Below are 17,705 nucleotides of genomic sequence, written 5' to 3'. Positions count from 1 at the left end.
TCCCTGTTTTAGCTTGATAGGATGGCAATATGTTAAAATACTTACATCGTTGCTAGAGTAGTATTAGTGACTGGCTTGACTGACCGGTGCTACAGCTGGTAGTGTTCCTTCCAAAGGGCACTCAGACACTCAGCTTCTAGTACTTGTAATACAAGCGCCACGAGAGAGAGCTTGGGACATTTGAGGTACTTAATAAACACTGGTCAAGCAAATGCTTCATCCACCAGACTTGATTTATAAGGGATTATAATCCAGGAAAGCTTTGTTGGTAAAATTGGGAAATTCACACTTTGTAGAAATTTAGCCCTGGAAGGGCCTTCATGATCTGTTTGATTTGAAAAGCTCTAGGCCTAGAGATAGTAAATGTCTGCTTCGGATCATATTAGCAAGAGGCAGAGCTGGGGCCAGAATATAGATCTCTTACCCTGAGTGCTTTCATTTTTCAGTAATGTAACATTGTGTCTTATAGGTTTTTTGTTTGTTTTGTTTTAGCACGGGATCTTATATGGGGTGTTTGGGGATGTTAGAAACTAAAACAGTAAAAATTTGGGTTAGTGAAGTCAAACCTGAAAATACTTTATGGTCTTCAGAAACTTTTTGCTGAATGTGTAACTAATATTTTTCATAAGATTAAGTTGAATTAAAGTGGTTACTTCTATGAATCTGAATGTGAACTTCAGCTTTCTGATTTGTACTGAGAGGAATTAATTTATTAATATCTTTAACTTAGCATCGATGATGAGGAAAAACAGTGAATCCTTTGATTTTTTTTTTCTATTGTTTCTAGAAATCATCGCCAGATGTCACATGAGGAACTTTTTAATAAAATGATTTGACAGCTTAGTATTAATTAGTATGCTCTTGTTTTACTGAAATGTGAATTCCTCTTTTACCAATGAAACTAACCAGGAATACCAGAGTCTGGACATGCATCTACATCTAAAAACATATTACATATTCTCTCTATATATATATGTGTTATATATATAACATGTATTTGTTTATACCAGATATTTCTGTCCTTACCATTTAATTACAAAAGTTTAGGCAATAGGGTTAACTTTCAAAATAATAAACATAAGAGGGTTAGTTACGTTTTTGAAAGAATTTATTAACTCAAAAGATAATATAGACACCCTATAAGTAGGGAGAAAAGTGATTAATGAGTGGATTATTAATCTAATGTGGATAACTAATCTAATTAATCTAAAGACTAGAGCTCTTCAGATATATGTCACATGAGGAAGTCAATCAATCCCATGAAAATTCTATAGTATAATGTTTATCAAACTGAAATCTTGGCATGGGAACCTCAGAGGGAGCTATACAGAGCTTTGGGATAAAAATGGCGTGGCTTTATGCCAGTAGTTTTTTAAGATGGGAAGTAATTGTATTTAAAAGGGACATTTCATGGCATGAAGTGTAATATTTTCACAAATTTCAGCATAAAAATAAGGCTTCAAATAGATACTACATTTGCAATGGCTGGGTTTGGGCCTAGGAATATATAAACGTACTTTATTTGAGCCATCAGAGTTACTCCTGGAGAGAAGTACTGTCCTCTTTCAGAGTCAGAATCCTGGGTTAAATGGACCGTTATTTGATTGAAACAATTTGTTTTAGACTAATGTGTTCCAAAAGAGAAATACTAAATTGAGAAACACTTTCAGGGCAGTCTTTCTTAATAGTTAGAATGTCATAATGGTCGAAAGTTTCTGCGGAAAGTAACTGAGGGTTTTAAGCCAAATGAAAGTTTGCTTCATATGTAGTTAGCTAAAAGTTTTTTTAAAAAATTCAAAAATTATCTTCTATTTCTGAAAATTCAGAGAACAGCGGCCCTGGGAGTTATTAGAAGTTTGTTAATTTGCGTGTGGTTAGTGTGTGTTCACAGTGTCCCTGGAGACTTGCTCTTCTTAAGGTCAGAGTCTTTTATGAGTCTGAATGGATCTTGCACTTCAGAGGCTGCTTAAAAATACAGTGTAAAATTGGGAAGAACTTCAGAGATTTTCTAATTTAGCCTTCCACAGAGTAGAGAAGCCTTCTCTTTGAACCTCCCTCTGGAAGGGGAGTCTTTTTGAGAAATGATTGGTTGGTTTAATTTAATTACTGCTGAATAATTTTCACAACTTTGCTTACAGACCGTGTTAGAGCTGGACAGAATGGAAATGTCCATGGATGCGGTAAGCACACACCTTACCTTATGCTGAAAGAGTATTTTAAAATTGTCAGAAACTCATCATAATGTCTCAAAATTTCATTTTAAACTTTAAACTTAGTTTCAGAAAAAGTTTTATGAAAAAGATTTGTTGGATCAAGAGAAGGAAAGAGAAGAACTGCTTCTTATGGAAATGGTATGTTGTTTTCGCATGCACACACATACTTATTCCTGACCGGTAGTAGCTGGGCTTTGTTATGAATTACTTATTAGTAATCACGCTGCTCTTTTTCTTCCTAAATGACTAAAGAAGATCTTTTAAAATCTATTTTATGAACTAGAAGGAAAACTACATTGGAGAGCCCTTAAAAAAACAACTACTTTATTGAAGCATATAATTGGCATACAATGAACTGCAAATATTTTAAAGTGTTCAATTTCATGAATTTTGACATATGGATAATCCATGAACCCATTGCCATAATCAAAATGCCAAACATTTCCATTCCCTCAGAAGTTTCCTCATGCCCCTTTGCAATCCCTATCCTTCTACTCTGGTCCCCGAAGACCACTCATCTAGTTTCTGTCACTATAAATTAGCTTGTAACTAGAATTTATATAAATTTGTTCATACATAATATTTTCTGCTCGTGCTTCTTCCCACCATCATAATTGTTTTGACTTTCATCTATGCTGTCGTCTGTATCGATAGGTCATTCCTTCTTAACTTCTGAGTAGTAGTCCATGTTACAGACATACCACAGTTTGCTTAGCTACCCCTTAAAGAGCACTTAGGTTTCTTCTAGTTCGGGGATGTTAGAAATAAAGCTGCTATGACCATTTATGAAGAAGTCTTTGGATGGACATATGTTTTCATTTCTTTTGGGGAAATACCTAGGAATGGAATGGCTGGATCATATGGTAGGGCATGCTTGACTTAAAAACAAACAAAAACTGTGCCACTGTACATATCCATCGCTGTGGTGGAGGGCTTCAGTTACCCCATATCCTCTCCGCTTGATAGGGTGGGTATGTAAATCCTGTCGCGTTTGTGCTTTCAAATTGTATCTCCCTGATGCCTAATGATGTTGAACATCTTTTCGTTTGTTTGTTGGCCATCCTTATCTCTAATTTGATGAGGTCCGTTTTCAGATTTTTATTAAATTTTTAAAAAATATTTAATTTGTTTATTTGAGAGAGAGAACACGAGTAGGGGGGAGAGAGAGAAGCATGCTCTCCGCCGAGCAGGTGGCCCGAGCTGGGATCATGACCTGAGCCGAAGGCAGACATTTAACTGACTGAGCCACCCAGGCGCCCCTGTTTTCAGACTTTAAAGTGTGTTGTTTTTCTTCAGTTATTGAGATGTAAGGGTTCTTTATATACTCTGAATACTACTTCTTTGTCAGATATACATTTTATGAGTATTTTCTTGGAGTTGTGGCTTATCTTTCACCTAATGGTGTCTTTTGAAGGGCACTTTTTAATTTTGAGGAGGTCCAGCTTATCAGTATTTTCCCTTATTGTTTATGCTTGTTTGTTACAAGAATCCTTTGTCTATCGCAAAATTACAAAGACTTCTTCCTATGTTTTCTTCTAGAAATTTTAGTTTTAGGTTTTATAGTTAGGTCTGTTATCCATTTCAGTTAGTTTTATATATTTTTTCCATCTGAATATTCAATTATTCTAGCATCATTTGTTGAAAACTTCTCTTATCGAATTGCCTTAGCATCTTTAAAAAAAAAAAAACAATTGTCCACGTATGTATGTGTTTATTTCTTGATTCCCTGTTCTGTTCCACTGATTTATATGTTTATCTTTTTGGCAATTCCAAACTGTCTTTATCACTATAACATTATAGTAATTCTTGAAATCAGATCAGGTAAGTTTTTCAACTTTGCTCTTTTTTAAATTGCTTTGGCCAGTCTAGACCTTTTTCATTTTGATATAAAGTTTAGAATCAGTTGTCCATTTATATAAAAAAAAATCTGCTGGAATTTTTGTTAGGTTGTGTGTTAATTAGGGTTGATCTATAGATCAGTTTGGATAATTGCCATCTTAACAATGAATTTTCTAGTCCATGAACATTGTATACCATTCCATTTATTTAATCTTCTTTACTTTTTTCTACATAATTGGTAGTGTTAAGTGTAGAGTTAAGGAAGTCTTTTGTTAGATTTATTTCCAGGTATATTATGGTTTTTGGAATTATTATAAATGGAATTGTAATTTTTAATTTCACTTTCTAGAATTTTATTGCTGTCAATTACTGTTGATTTTTGCATATTAGTCTTGTATTTGTTCTAGAGTTTTTTAGATTTAATAGGATTGCCTACACAAGCCATTACAGCGTCTTTAAGTATAGCAAGATTACTTCTTCCTATTCAGTGTTTATGCCTTTTATTTCTTATGTCTAGTTGCAAGGTCTAGGACTTCCAGTATAGTAAAACACTTCCATTTGAATAGAAGTGATGGAAGCAGTCATCCTCGTCATTTTACTGATATAGCTCAATCTCTCACCATTAAGTATGATATTACCAAGAGGTTTTATGTGGGTGCCCTTTGTCAAATTGTGGAAGTTCCCTCCTATTCCTAGTCTGCTGAGAGTTTTTATGAATGACTATTGAATTTTGTCAAGTGCTCTTTCTGCATATTTAGAAATACTTGTTTTTTCTACTTCATCCTGTATTACCTTGATTTTTTCAATGCTTAAATCAATCTTATATTTTAGGGATAAACTCTACCTGGTGATGATATGTTGTCCTTTTTCTCTTTTGTTGGATTCTTGGCTAATTTTTAATATTCATCTGTATTCATAGTGAAACTGGTCTATAATTTCCTTTTTTGTCATTTTGGGGTCTTTTAAATTTGGTATTAAGAGTTATTCTGGCCTTATAAAATGAAATGTGTAGTATTACCACTTCCTCTATTTTCTGTTGGAGTTTGTATAAAATTGGTCTTATTTTTTTCCTTGAGTGTTTGATAGAATTCACTAGTGAAACAGTTAAGGCCCAAAGTGTTCATTTTAGAAAGGATTTTGATAATCCTTTCTTGAAAGGATTCAACTAGTTTAATAGATATAAAACTGTTCAGATTTTCTATTTCTTCTTTTGTAAATTTGATAAGTTGCTTCCCACACCGCAAATTCTCTGTCATCTAAGCTGTCAAATTTGTTGCCATAAAGTTGTTTATATTCTTATATTCTTCTAATATATATATCAGATAACCCCTGTTTCATTTCTTTTTTTATAATAATATTTTTTTATTATATTATGTTAGTCACCATACAGTACATCCCTGGTTTTTTGATGTAAAGTTCGATGATTCATTAGTTGCGTATAACACCCAGTGCACCATGCAATACATGCCCTCCTTACTACCCATCAACAGCCTATCGATAGTTGTCTTTCTCTGCTTGACTTATTTCACTTAGCATTATCTCCTCCAGTGCCGTCCATGTTGCAGCAAATGTTGAGAACTCGTTCTTTCTGATAGCTGAGTAATATTCCATTGTATATATGGACCACAACTTCTTAATCCAGTCATCTGTTGAAGGGCATCTCGGCTCCTTCCATGATTTAGCTATTGTGGACAATGCTGCTATGAACATTGGGGTGCATATGGCCCTTCTCTTCACTACGTCTGTATCTTTGGGGTAAATACCCAGTAGTGCAACGGCTGGGTCATAGGGTAGCTCAATTTTTAACTTTTTAAGGGACCTCCACACTGTTTTCCAGAGTGGCTGTACCAACTTGCATTCCCACCAACAATGTAGGAGGGATCCCCTTTCTCCACATCCTCTCCAGCAATGGTTGTTTCTTGCCTTGTCAATTTTTGCCATTCTAACTGGCGTAAGGTGGTATCTTAGTGTGGTTTTGATTTGAATTTCCCTGATGGCTAATGATTTTGAACATTTTTTCATGTGTCTGTTAGCCATTTGTATGTGTTCATTGGAAAAGTGTCTATTCATATCTTCTGCCCATTTTATGATTCTTTTTTATGCAGACCAGTTCTATATGGAAAATTTTTAAATCTGTTGTCTATTTTCTCCCCGTTTTTCTTTACATGTGCAACTAAAAGGAATGTATGTTCTCCAGTTGTCAAATATAGTGGGGTTTTTTTTGTTTTTTAGTTTGTTTTTAAATTTGAAGTAGGCTCCATGACCAATGTGGGGCTTGAACTCATGACCCTGAGATCAAGAGTTGCATATTCTACTGACCGAACCAGCTAGGCACCCTGAATATGGTGTTTTATATGTGTCAGTTATGCTAAGTTTGCTCAGATCTTGGTATGTTTATTGATTTTCTTGCCGACTTGTTCTGTTTGTTGGGATAAAGGACTCCTTTGAGTTTTGGTAACATTTCGTTTCTGGATCTGGAAGCTGGTTATACAGGTGTGTTCATTTTGGGAAAATTCGTTGAGCTTATGCACTTACAATTTATGCACTTCATGTATGTTACACTTCAGTGAGACATTTAAAAATACCCAAAAGAACACTTCTTTTTCTCCCAGTCCTTTTAAAGAAAAATGTTACTTTGCCACTTACAAATCAGAAATGGAAATGACTAATACAGAAATGGAAATGACTAATAGTAACAAATATTTTGCCGGTGAGAATTGGCAAATGTCTCCTAGGATATAAAGGCTTATTACAACAATGACACTAACCTCATTGTTTTAACTTGACAAATCCCCAAGGGCACCATTGTGTAGATGTTAACACAAATTCGAAAGAACCTTGACTTCTTTTGACAGTCATTTGGAAAAAATAATTCTTTTCTAAGGCATTTTTGTGAACTGTATTTGTATCTGTAAAGCTTAGAGTAATTTCTCATTAGAAGAGTCTTCTAAATCTATTTATGCTGACCTTTAATGCTAACATACTGTTTTCATAATAGGAACAATTAGAGAAAGAGAAGCAACAGAATGATGGGAGGCCCATGAGTGATAAAACCTTTGAAAAGAAACGTAAGTAGTTTTCCTGTGTCTTCACCTCTAAGTCATACAATTAATGTTGCATCCTGGCATTCTGAAAGCCCATGCTGATTTTCAGATTTGATACGGGAAATTGCTTTTCTTTCTTTCATTTTCCAAAAGTTGTTTTTAAAAATTGGCTGCTTCACATGGTACTGACTTAGGAATACGTGATAAGTGGCGGAAGTCAGTGTGGAGGTTCGGCTTCTTCAAAGGAAACCTGAAAGTCTGATAACAGCAACAAGACTGTGAAGTTGGTCACTGAATAGCTAAGATTGAAATGTGTGAATATATAAAGTAAGAATATTTGGGAAAGAGCATGCTGCTTAGCTAGGGACAGTCACTCATGTTCTTCGTGTTGTCCTGTGTGTATGGAGATTAGGAGCTCAGAGGAAATCACAGAATTTAACACAGAGTTGGTTTTAGGTAGAGACACCAAGACACCAACAACTCTTCCAAAGAACATCCCTATTTCTGTTCCTGGACCCTCTGGAACAAGCACCCCATCGACAAGTAAGAAACAACTTCTTCTTATGTCTCCCTTTTCCCTTTTCGAATTTTCTGAAAATTAATTACAGGGAAAGTCACTCCATGAGATGAAATTCTAAAATGCCTTTTACCTTTCATCATTCATTATTTCGGGAGTTCTTGGTGGGCAGTGGGGGTAAGAGATGCTCCAGTTAGCTCAAACTCAGGAAAGGAAGCTGGACACATTTGTGCCTCATGAAAGTAGGGGTGGGGGTTGGCGAGGCGATGGGCTTGGCAGAGCTAAATGTGAGCTGAACAGCTGCACTTTCCTTGTGCTTATTCCTCCAGGCAAAGAAATCAAGAAATCCAAACTGATTCGAAGCCAGTCTTTTAATAATCAAGCTTTTCATGCAAAATATGGCAACTTAGACAAGTGTCCTAGGTATGATCTGTCCACTATTCACGTTTTAACCCAATTTTTATTTTACAGTTCCACATCTTTATTTTTGTGAAAATATTTACATTGTAAAAAATCAGGATTAATTTTGGGTTTGTATAGGTCAATAAATTGTAAGTTTTCTTCTGTAAAGATTCTCTATGAAAAAAATTGGAGTTTACCAATTTGTGTAAGAACAGGTATTCTGGCATTCCATGAATACTACCCCCATGGTGCTGTGTAATGACGTCACGGAATCCATATGCTGTTTCATGAGGGAGGTGGTGCTCTGTCGCATACACCCCTCAGCCTCTAAGTGGGTACGGACATGCCTCATTTGCTAAGTGGCTGTGGATATCCACATGCCATTGATACTGTTTCTTTCTATATAGAGAAGCCGTTGGCGGGTTTCTGTGCTAACGTGATCACAGCAATTCTTCTTCCAACAGATGAGTGTATGGTTTCCCCTTTGGTCCCGCAGACTGAATTATAAACAGTTAAGACGAGGAGAGAATCAGCATATATTCAATGACCATAATTGTTGTACAACTATAGTATATAAGAGCTGCATACCAGTCAACAAAACTAATTTTAAGTAAACATAATTGTCTTTCAAAGTATTTATTGAGAAAAAGAACACGGAATGGGAAAAATACATTTTTCTTTTGTTAAAGATCACTGACTCTAGATTTTCAGCTTTATTTTTGGACATTCTCAATAGATCTATCTGGAGTTCCTAGTCAGCAGGGCGATCTTGAGATGGACAAAAGAGATTAGAACTAAAGAGAAGTTATTTCCAGGAAAATTTTATCCATATTCTCTGTCTTAGCTGAGCATCAAGAGAAAAACTTTAAGTTGAAGGAAATGCTTTTAAGTTAAAGACAAAGGAATTGTCGGGAGGCATCGAATGTGAACAACAAATGAGAAGCAGTAGTAGCCAATGTGCTTCATCAGAAGTAGCGGAATGCATTAAAAAAGATTAGAAAAGACTGGAGTCAAAGAAGCCTATTCTTGTATTTTAAACTAAATCCCGTTCTTTTCTAGTAAAAGTTCTGCAGTAGGCTATACACCTTCTGTCTCAGGGTTGGGGAAGACTTCTGTGATTTCACTGACTGGTAAGTAGAAATCGGAGCTCTTCAGAAAATCGCTAAATATAATGAAATGGTATTTTCCTTAAACGACCTACTTCTTTATTTCTAGATACAGTGTTTTCCCTAACCTTACATCTTTATCAAATGCCCAAATAATTAAACATTTCCCTCGCACCTGAGAAAATACTTGACTCTGCCATTTTGTTTTCACTGTCAAGACTCAGCGTTAGATGCTTTTGAAAGACAGAAAGGACAGTAATAGGGTAGGTTTTTCCATAGTCCGAGGGCCTCCTGGGGCACAGATGAAAAGTTTTTGCAATAATTTTTGAGGAAGTTAAAAACAGTTAGGGCTTCATGGTGGCTCATATGCAGCCAAACGTTTACAATATTATATATTTGAATGTTTATACCAGGGGTCAGCAAGCTTTTCCTGTAAAGGGCCAGATAGTAAATGTTTTAGGCTTTTTTGGTCAAATTGGTTTCTGTCACAATTATTCAACTCTGCTGTTGAGCAAAAAGCAGCCATAGACAGTATATAATGAATAGATATGGTTAGGGTCCAATAAAATTTTATTTACAAAAACAGGCAGCAGGCAAGATTTGGCTCACAGACTGATAGTTTGCTGACCTCTGGCTTATATAATAGAACACAGAATTACACTATGAATAAGGGAAAATTTATTGCTAAAAACTGGTAGTGGTTCTAAGTATATTTTTAAGTTTTTGTCTTAGAATATTGGCTAAAAATTATAGTATTGATCTATGGTCAGTTTTTAGTGTAAAGAATAGCAAATCTAAGCAATGAATCGTGGAACACTACATCAGAAACTAAGGTTGTACTGGATGGTGACTGACATAACGTAATAAAAAATTAAAAAAAAAAAGAATAGCAAATCTACCCAAAGGTCTGGAATTTTTTGAAGTTTGGTGACATTTCCTTTTCTGGTTATGGTTTGAGTATTCTGTCTTTCCTTTTACCTCTTATCGTGTTCTTACTCTCTTGAAGAGTAGACATACACTCACTGGCTGTTCTGTAAGCAGCATGTTTTCATTTGCCAGATCAGAAAAATCTTTCTAATACTCAAGCATTGACATTCATACGCCATGTACAGAGTGGTCCTACAAGGTACTCTATGAGTAGCATAAGAAACCTGAAAGAATTTGATAATAGGAAGTTTTCAAACAACAACTCTTGAAGTGAGGGCTATAAATAATAAAACTATTGATTACTTTTATCATAGCAAATCAATGAATCTTTGAGGAGATACTAAGGGAACATTCAGGGTTTGTGAACTTTATAATACAGAGTGTCTTTACGAATTGTAAATATATATGGAAAGTCAGTTTGAATTAGCTCAGCTTGGAGCTAAATGGTGCCGATGATTATTGATACCCGTAAGTGGTTCTTCAGACTTGCATGGATCCAACCTGGCCTCTTGGAGATGACTTCAAATGAGCGCATTTATTCACGAACTTGTAACAATTCTTGCCAAGAAAATTCTTTGCTTAAGTCATTAAGAATATTGATTCAGAATGGTTTTTTATAAGTTTCGATAAATCTAAATTGAAATGCACAGAATTGCAGATAGCCAAAACCAATTTGAAAAAGAAAAACAAATTTAGAGCTTAAACTACCTGATTTCCATACTTGCTAGAAAGCGCCAGTAGTCAAGACGGAGTGTCTACACTGACATACGTAGGCAGTTGAGTTTCCACAAAGCCTCCAAGATAAATCAGTGGTAATGGGATAGCATTTTCAAAAAAATGATGCTGGAACAATTGGATATCTATATTTTTTAAATTAGTTTCAGAGGTAGAATTTAGTGATTCATCAGTTGCATATAACACCCAGTGCTCATTACGTCAAGTGCCCTCCTTGATGCCTGTCACGCAATTATCCCTTCTCCCCACCCACCTCCCCTCCAGTGACCCTCAGTTTGTTTCCTAGACTTCAGTGTCTCTTAGGGTTTGCCTCGCTCTCAATCTTCATCTTATTTTATTTTTCCTTCCCTTCCCCTACATTCATTTGTTTTGCCTGTTAAATTCCACATATGAGTAAAATCATATGGTATGTGTTGTTCTCTCCCTGACTTATTTCGTTTAGCTGGTATCTCAAAATAATTATGCTGAGTGAAAGAAGACAGACATACTGTATGATTCCATTTACATAAAATTCTAGAAAATGCGAACTAATTTTTCGTGACTTGAGGTAGATCGCCTGGAGTAGGGGAGGGGAGGGGTCTCCAGGGTGCAGGAGGGAGGGTTGGGTGCCTTCACTCTTGATGGTGGTGATGGCTTCATGGGTGTATACATACGTCAGACTTTAAATTTGTGCAGTTTACTGTACATAAACTATACCTTAATAAAATGGACTTTAAAAGAAAAAAGCTATCATTAACCTTTCTTCTCTTCACATTGGATATGTCTGACTGTACTTGCACTCCTTTCAGATGACTCGTTCCGCACGCGCAATGCCAGTAGCGCTCCGACTTCCTTTTCTCCCAGTCCTTCCCTACCGAGCGCCTCCCGTGGGACAGGGAACTCCGTTGATCCAAAGAGCAGTGGAAGTAAAGACACGCAACCACGAAAGGCTACCTTGTAAGTAATCCAGTGATGTGCCGAGTGGATCATTCTACTCTCTTCTCAGGCACTCTCCTTCCCCTCAAATCCTTTCCAAAGAAGAGATGATGTCCGTGATGACGAAAAGGTATAAATTAAAAGGAATTATTTTCACCTGTGCCTCTGTGATGTCAGCTGCTTTATAGAAGATGATATGGGTGTGACAAAGGCCCTGGGACTCTAGGGAACCAACAAGAAACTTTAAATGGCTCCCGTTAATACCCGAGATCCATTTATTGTTCTGAGAAGTGTTTGCATTCAGGGCCTTTGTCTCTGAGAAGACACTGGGTGTCATTGTAACCCTTTTAAACACCCAGCTCACGTACACAGGATGTGATCACCCAGTGCTTAGAAAGAGGGTCCAACCAATGCCCCTGAAGAAATATTACCGCAGCCCGTAATCCAGGGTTGTGGGTCCAGCAACCTGGAGATTTCTACAGACCGTACTTGAGCTCACGATGTGGTTATAAAGGGCCTCTATCCTGCTTTTCCCTTGTGGTTCCTTTTTGTGCGCTATTTATACCCTGTTTGAATTGTTAAAGCCTTTGGTACTTGTGGTGGGGACATGTAACAGGGGAGACACTCCGCATCTCCGTGGTGAGAGATCACGTCAGGGTGGAACGGACTGAGCCAGGATGCCCAAACCATAGTGACCGGTTTATGCTTTCATGGAGGAACCTGAGCCTTCTCGTTAGAATGGAGTCTAAACAGGACTCAGGTTTTCTTTTAAACATATTTCACTGAAGTCCTGAGTATTTTCTCTTGAAGTTTCTCAGATGCATCTTTTTTGCAGAAACTGCATGCTTTTGTCCCTTTTAAGAAGTCAACTATATCGTAATTTATTCTAAATTTTAATTGGCCATTGGTATATGTAAATAGAGATATATTCCAAATTCGTTTAAAAGTTAGAAAAAATTTATTGACTGGAGCTCAGGGAGAGAGTAGGACGATATAATAGCAAAAAGCGATAGCAAATTTATAAAAGGTAATAGTGATACTACAGCTTAGTCTCATTAATACAAAGCCACTTGCATTTGCAGAGAATGTTCTTTGCCCATACAATTATGGCTCAAGTGATTATGCTTTGAAGTTCCGTTTCAAAGTCCTGAGGATCGAGGGCAGGACGGGGTAATGGTCTATAGAGAGCCTGGCGCTGGAGCCTTGTGCCCGGGGCAGCCAAGCTCTGTGTCCAGTCTGTTCGGCGTCTGTGCCTCCTCGCGCCCATCTGTGCAATGACAGCGTGAAGTGATCCCTCAAGGGGCCTTCCTGTCTGTCACCCCTGGGCCCCCTTCCTCTCAAAAGCTGGCCCTGGAATTCTTTTATCGAAGAACATATTTAATAACATCAGAATGTAGTTCATTCTCTTCTCAACTTATTTCTCTAAATGTCATAGGCATTTTTTAAAGTAAAGATGGCTGAAACGTAGTATTTTGATGAGTTCTCCTTTATTTCAGATTACTGTCTTCTTCTGTTCTTTCTTTGCTGAGTGTATTTTTCCTTTTTATAGACTGAATTTTCTCTTGCTCAATATATATCCTTTATATAACATATAATTTTATCCATAGTATTATATAATCAATTACATATGATTGAGGGTTAAAAAACAGAATCTAGAAACACTCTAAAAAAATCACATCATTTGTTTCTTCTTTTCTGAATATTCTGAAGGAGGAGGAATGTTGGTATTACAGATGTTGGATATTGAGTCCATAACTCTATTTCCATATGATGTGGTTCTAGCCTGGACTTTCTCATGAAAGCACACAGCCGCGTGACTGGAATAGCTGACTGAGATCTACGTTGGTCTTGTTTCTGTGAAGTATTATGCAACATTCCGTGACGTGCCGTATCCAAATGCAAATCTCTCCATTTTCCTTAAAATAAGCTTATGAAGTGATTTCAGAAAGTATTAACTCAGTGTTCCTTTTCCAAAACATTCCATGCAATACATTCTCCGGCTTTGCAGAGTCCTAGAGATGAGCCGTCTGGAATTTAGGAGTACCCGTGTCTTAAAGAGGTGTAGGAGGGCATCATAGCCTGTTGATGTATTGGGCCTATGTTCATTTCTATTGTCGTTACCCACAAGAGCGGGAAGCGTCGCGTGAGTTGGATCGAACGCTATGTTAGATGTACGAGGTATTGGTGACCACAGAGCTCCAAGTCATCCTTAATGTGTGATTTCTTTTTCACTTAATCAGAATCCTCATATATTTGGTTTATTTAGATTGTATTTCTTATTTACTTTGTAAGCATTAAATGGATAAAATTTTTCATGTTTTGTTTTTTCTTTTTCCCTTCTCTCTCTCTTTCCCTCCCTCTCCCTCCTGTCCTCCCCCCCTCCCCCCCTCCTTTCTTGACAAAGAAAATCGAGAAAATCCAATCCTTAAGTCATCTGCCTGATGAAGGAAGCAAAACAAAGACAACTGGAAATAATGTGGTTCGTGGACAAAAGCTAGAGCAATGGCTGGGCTTTTTCCTTCTTCTTCTTTCTTTTTTTCTTTTCTTTCTTTCTTTCTTTCTTTCTTTCTTTCTTTCTTTCTTTTTTTTTTTTTGTTAATGAATGGAAAAGAGACACATAATGGCAGCTGATGTTGATAAACTTTCCATATTTGAAATTAGATTCCCTAGGAGGTATATACTATGTATTTCTTGAGTAATAATGTGGTTACAGAATTCCAATGTCATAGTGAAGTGCAATGAAAAACAGCTTTAGCTCTACGCTTTTAGCCCTGCTGCAGAAGAGACCGGTCTGCCTTCATCTGGGCAGGAACCCATCTATTTCACTGTTCTAGAATTTTAGCATTCAAAAATTATATGAAAGTCCAAATCAACTGAAATTGCTTTAGCTAATCACTTGGAAGGGCCTGGGGAGTGAGAAAGGCATTGCATCTTCTCACAGATCTCCAAGCCCGATTGAAAAGTCACACTGAAAATGGTACGAACAGCTGTCCACAATTTTATCAGTCCTGCGATTGTGGTGATGTTGTACCTTGACATTCTAAATTTCAATTTGGCGATGAAAATTCTACCAAGATTTCTGATAACTTTTAGCTACAACTACCTTAAAAATAATAGATTGATGATTTCATTTCCTAGAAGAACTTATTTTATAAATACTTTGTTTACATTTTAGATTGTATTTGTCCTTACTTAATTTAAAATGATGAATCTAGTTTGAATCAGCTGTTATTCCAAGCTATCATGCTTAAGCTATGTCAACAGCATTTATTTGTACTAATGCTCATATTTCCATCAAAATTTGCCTGTGAAACATATACAATTCTTAATTTTAAAATGTCAGTTCTTGAGATATACTGTATGAAGCTATTGTCAGCTTCTCTATTTCAAAATGCAATCAGCATATAACTATATTGATATTAGAAAATATTTGTTTTTTAAAATATATTGATGTATGATAAAGATGATCTAATTTGTGAATGCATATGCGTGTGTGGTTACTTTTTATAATGTGAAATAATGAATAATGAATTTACTCAAAATAAAACATAGGTTAATGAGATACCAGTGTTTGTGAAAAAAGTTTTAAATACTTTCCTGCAGCTTTTATTCTACAGTTAAAGAGGAAGACAGTTCATTTTTAAGTAATGAACGAGCAGCACACCAACATCAACTATAACTTATTCAGGGGACAGCTACACAGCTTGAGACTTGTCCAAGACATCTGTTTCCTCTTTTCCTTTCATATGGCCTCTTCGGAGCTATTTTTAGTGATTCTTAGTGTACTGTTTCATTTAAGGACAGTCAGAGAAATGGAACTGTCGAACTACTCATTTTGTCAGTAGTTAAAACTTGGGTAGATTTGAGAAACTGGACAATATGGGCTCAGCAAACTCAGTATTCTTTGTGGATTTCATGTAACTGTCAGCATCACTCACGTGGAACTGAGTGCGTGATTAGGAGAGAATGTGTGTGGTGCGTCACGGCCCATCCAGCACCTTGCTTCATACTCAACATTGACTCTGTTGCTTTAAATAAAATGGAGAATTTCAGTTTATTTGTTTAGTAATAACTAATAATAATAGCAGAGTTAGGGGCTTTATTTTCCATCATGCGCGCGGGAGAAGAGTAAAGTGCTTAGTCACTACTGCGTGTATAGTTCAGGAGTACGCGCAAGTCAGCTGCGGTCTTGTGCCTACTTACTAAACTGTCAGACGATCAATCAACGTAACTTTCGGGAGTTTTTTTTTTTTTTTCCCCACAGAGCATGATTTCTGAAACCGTTGACCTATTTGCTAAGATTATACTTCCAAGGACGGATATATACAAACAGTAAAGAACAAAGTGGTGACAGTTACGGATTTCCACGTCTATCTCAGTTTACACCAGAAGCAAGATCGGTACTCTTCGTAAAAATTCTCAGTGTAACAACTCATCCTAAAGACCCCTCAAGCTAGTTGTGTGACATCTGTCGCTGCAGCAGAATAGGGATGGCTGGCTCCTTTATCTTCTTGTTAACTATGGAAACTTGCATTTTTAAGGACAGTTTCTAGAATGTCGCTAGTTCACGTTTCAAGTGAAATAACAGACCCAATAGAACTCTGTTTTACTAGCAGAAAGGGAGATCGGGCCCAAAAGGATTTTACTGACTAGCGAGGAGCATATGGAGTCTTTCTGACATAACCCCATACACATTTAAAAATCATTTCCATTATTTGACTTCCTGAGTTCAGACATCTTATTCTGGAAGGATGGGTCCATTCGCCCTGCAGTCAGTGAGCATATGTGAGATATTCAAGCTGAAGTAGACCAGACTCTTCAGTTGAGTAGGAGTTTTTCAGTGAAGATAAAATGAATTGGATCAGCTCAGTAATCTGTTCTCAGTTGTTACAGCGGGTGTGACAGTGTGTGAGTGTGGGTGAGTGTATGTGTATGCGTGTATGTGTCAGAACAGTTTTTAAACCTGGCGCTTAAATATAGTGAAGACTTGTTGCAACGTTCTGACTTCCCCCCTCAGCTGAAAACTTGAATTTTTGGGGGTAAGATCTATTACATTTTTCATTAGTCTGTATTTTTTCACCACACATAAATACTTGGAAAAGCTAAAACCTAGTGTCTTAGGGACTTCTTCAAGTAATGTGGGGGGATTATTAAAAAAAAAAAGTTTTTTAAAGCAGGGAATATGGCCATTTTCTGCCTCCAAGGGTGATGTGTTAGATATAATTTTATGTGCTGTCATTGTTTTGCAGTGCACATGGGGAGGGGAGGGGCGAGTGGGAGCTGAATGTTCTAGGAGTCCTTCAATAACAGTGAACCTTTTTATAGCTGGGTTTGGCCTTATTTATTTCAGAGGATATTATGTTCTCAGAAACTTTCTTTTCTAGATTTCATCTCTTAAAGGTGGGTAATTTGAACGCTCTTTTACTTCTCTTTCCACTATTTTTCCACAAACACACTTGACTATGGAATACCAACAAGTCAGTTAAGAATGTCGATTGGGCTTGGTCCTCTGTATTTGCCTCGTTCTAGGTCCTACCATTGCCTGGCCGCTACCGAGTGTCAGCCGGTGCTCTGGAAGGAATTCAGAAATGAAGTCATCTGCAGATTTGAGAATGACGAAAAGTCAGTGTTTAGAATGCTGCTCAATAGTGTTACCTTAAGTCCGATTCACGTTACTCTGATTTATATTCATGATCGAGATGACTAATAAATAAATTCGCTTTAGGTGTATTTCCACATTGGATGCCAAACAGACAGAAATCCAGGTGGGCATTTAGTCAACATACTGACACTCCCAATTAGCTAGCTCTGTCCATGGCTCTCTGAATTCGGTCCTGAAATATTTTCTTGTCTCTATCACAGAAAATGAGAAAATTTCGGAGGTATTTGCTCTTTTCCTTGTAACCTCGGGACAAAGCCAATGCGTATGTTCTGTGTAAGCAAAGTGGGTAACAGAGGGGAGTGCATGGTGCCGGTATATTTACGGTGTTTTAGATAGAAGGGAGAA

The 17,705-nt window shown here is 36.9% G+C and overlaps 1 protein-coding gene across 1 annotated transcript in view; it reads left to right on the top strand.

Moving 5' to 3' along the window:
• PPP4R4 (protein phosphatase 4 regulatory subunit 4) overlaps nucleotides 1-14,235 on the top strand; it is a 101,756-nt gene extending 87,521 nt beyond the window's left edge. The window contains exons 18-25 of the mRNA XM_040641486.1: nucleotides 2,139-2,180; nucleotides 2,277-2,351; nucleotides 7,051-7,120; nucleotides 7,553-7,639; nucleotides 7,943-8,036; nucleotides 9,075-9,145; nucleotides 11,572-11,719; nucleotides 14,103-14,235. Coding sequence (XP_040497420.1) covers nucleotides 2,139-2,180; nucleotides 2,277-2,351; nucleotides 7,051-7,120; nucleotides 7,553-7,639; nucleotides 7,943-8,036; nucleotides 9,075-9,145; nucleotides 11,572-11,719; nucleotides 14,103-14,127 — 612 coding nt within the window. The 3' untranslated portion in view covers nucleotides 14,128-14,235. The remainder of the gene's footprint in view (nucleotides 1-2,138; nucleotides 2,181-2,276; nucleotides 2,352-7,050; nucleotides 7,121-7,552; nucleotides 7,640-7,942; nucleotides 8,037-9,074; nucleotides 9,146-11,571; nucleotides 11,720-14,102) is intronic.
• Nucleotides 14,236-17,705: the final 3,470 nt, after the last annotated feature.

This window comes from Ursus maritimus, unplaced genomic scaffold, assembly GCF_017311325.1.
Source record: "Ursus maritimus isolate PB19 unplaced genomic scaffold, ASM1731132v1 scaffold_25, whole genome shotgun sequence".
In the NCBI taxonomy this organism is placed as follows: Eukaryota; Metazoa; Chordata; class Mammalia; order Carnivora; family Ursidae; genus Ursus; species Ursus maritimus.
This window is presented reverse-complemented; position numbering and strand designations above follow the sequence as displayed.